Here is a 2005-nt window from a genome sequence, read left to right on the forward strand (position 1 = left end):
CTCCAAAGGCAAAAAGATGAACAGGGGAACTGGCTTCTCACTTTGTCAACAAAAAGCCCACATTAGTGAGAATGAGTGGCGCAATGAAATGGGTTATATTTACATCTTCAAGTGTACCATCTAACTCAATGCCCAGCTGTGGACAGAGGTGAGCAAAGTCCCTACCATGTCCGCGCTGGCCCGGAAAGTCTGCCCCGCTCTTTCCGTCCCCTCTCCTCCCCCCATGGCCTCAGCGAAATCACATGCAAGGCCATCAGACTGTGACAAACACAGGAGACAAAGAGGAGGACATGATGGATGGTGGGGGAGGAGACGTGGCTGCTTTGGGGAAGAAGAGGGCCTGTGTGAGGGGCTGAAGCGGGAGGCCACGCAGCCCATGCAAAGGCCCTGCAGCTGGAAAGAGCTTGAATTACTATCAAACCCAAGAGGAAGCTGGGGGCTGGAAACTTCTGAGGGAGGGGAGAGGCCCAGGGCTGACGGGGTGGCCCTGGGATCCATGGAGGGCCCTCAGCGGGTTTAAGCCTGGTAAGGGATGTTTGCAGGAGGTCACGTTGGCTCTGCACAGAACGTAGAACCTGGCGTTTAATGATGGAAACAGGCCCGTCGCTTGGGTGGTGTCTGAGGTTGTCCAGGTGAGAGGAGAGGCCTTGGACCAGGATGAGAAATGGACCCCAGAAGGGCTGCTGACGGGGAAGCCATGAGGGTGAAGGGCCAGGAAGGCATCGGGGTGACCACAGGTGCTGGTGCTGCCTGGAGGCATCCCACGCGGGTGAACAAAGTGTCGGGGAGCAAGGCCAGCTGTCCGTGGGTCCGCCCCACAGCACAGCTGGGACACGGGCAGGGGCTGAGCCAGTGCTCACAGCCATAAACCCTTCTGAGCATCCCCCCAAATGTCGGGAGAAAGTGTGGTGTGGTGGCCGCCAGGGGTGATGGTCTGACCTCGGGGAGAATAATGGAGAAGAGCAGAGTGTAGACCGATGCGGATGAGAGTCCAAGTTTGCAGCACTTTCCTCAGGGCTCCCTATGACTCCGCCCCGTGGGAAAGCCAGCCGCACTTCATGGGAGGCCTGACCGGGTGCCCACCTAGAGGCCTGGCCAGGGCTCCAGACAGAGCCTCCGGCCCCTTACACACCGTCAGCCCGATGCCAAGAGGCCCAGGCCACGGGTGCGGTCGGTGGGAACGCTAGGAGCCTACCATTAAGTAACGCATTACTTATGAGCCCTATTACTTTCTCCCTGTTCTTACTGACACCTAAGGCTTGTACCTAATGGATTACAGTCTCATCTACAAAAGGGCTGATGAATTGCCCTGGCCAAAGACAGGCCCCTCCTTATACAGCCCAGAGCTAAGGATGAGCTTACACTTTAATGGCCTGAGAAGTATTTTCTAAAAGTCCCGGCTTTGGGGAAGTGGTATGAAATCCACACTTCACCCTCCCCGAGTGAGGAAGAGACTTGTGCTCTGGGCCCCGCCCCCCGCCCTCCCCCCTTTACCCCACACCCCATACCCCACACACGGTTCTCAGGTATTTGGACCCAGACTCTGGGAACTGACTGGGTTTGGAACCAAGCAGATGAGATGGGGGTCCATGCTCAGGATAGGGGCGGAAGGAAGGGGTCCTCTTGCCCCTCCCCTCCCTCCACCTCTCCCCACTCCCCTCCTCCTCCCCAGGCAGCCAGCCACAGGCAGGAGCCTTCCCTCTGGTTCGGTATCTCAGGAAATGAGACCCCACCACCCTCCCACCGAGGCCAAGTCCAGAGTTAGGTCTGAAACTCTGAAACTCCCCGGGCCCTCGGGAGCCACTGTCCAGCTGGGGCCCAGGCGCCTGCCTCCCCCCTCCCTCTCCCTCCCTCCCTCCCTCCCTCCCTCCGCGGGCTCCTGGCGCCTGGAGCGGTGGCTTTGTCTCCTGGCAGCCAGGGGTGGAGGTCTGACCTCTCGAACCGCAGCGTGTGGTGTCTGGAGGTCTCTTCTCCCCGAGGGCTGGGGTGCCCCTCTCGGCAGCTA

At 59.5% G+C, this 2005-nt stretch overlaps 1 protein-coding gene across 1 annotated transcript in view; it reads right to left on the reverse strand.

Annotated features, from left to right (window-relative positions):
* The window catches only part of DPYSL4 (dihydropyrimidinase like 4), a 15965-nt gene that overhangs the window by 11390 nt on the left and 2570 nt on the right, over positions 1 to 2005 (reverse strand). The window contains exon 2 of the mRNA XM_015572536.1: positions 1934 to 2002. Coding sequence (XP_015428022.1) covers positions 1934 to 2002 — 69 coding nt within the window. The remainder of the gene's footprint in view (positions 1 to 1933; positions 2003 to 2005) is intronic.

The sequence above is a fragment of the Myotis davidii genome, unplaced genomic scaffold (genome assembly GCF_000327345.1).
Source record: "Myotis davidii unplaced genomic scaffold, ASM32734v1 scaffold72, whole genome shotgun sequence".
NCBI lineage: Eukaryota > Metazoa > Chordata > Mammalia > Chiroptera > Vespertilionidae > Myotis > Myotis davidii.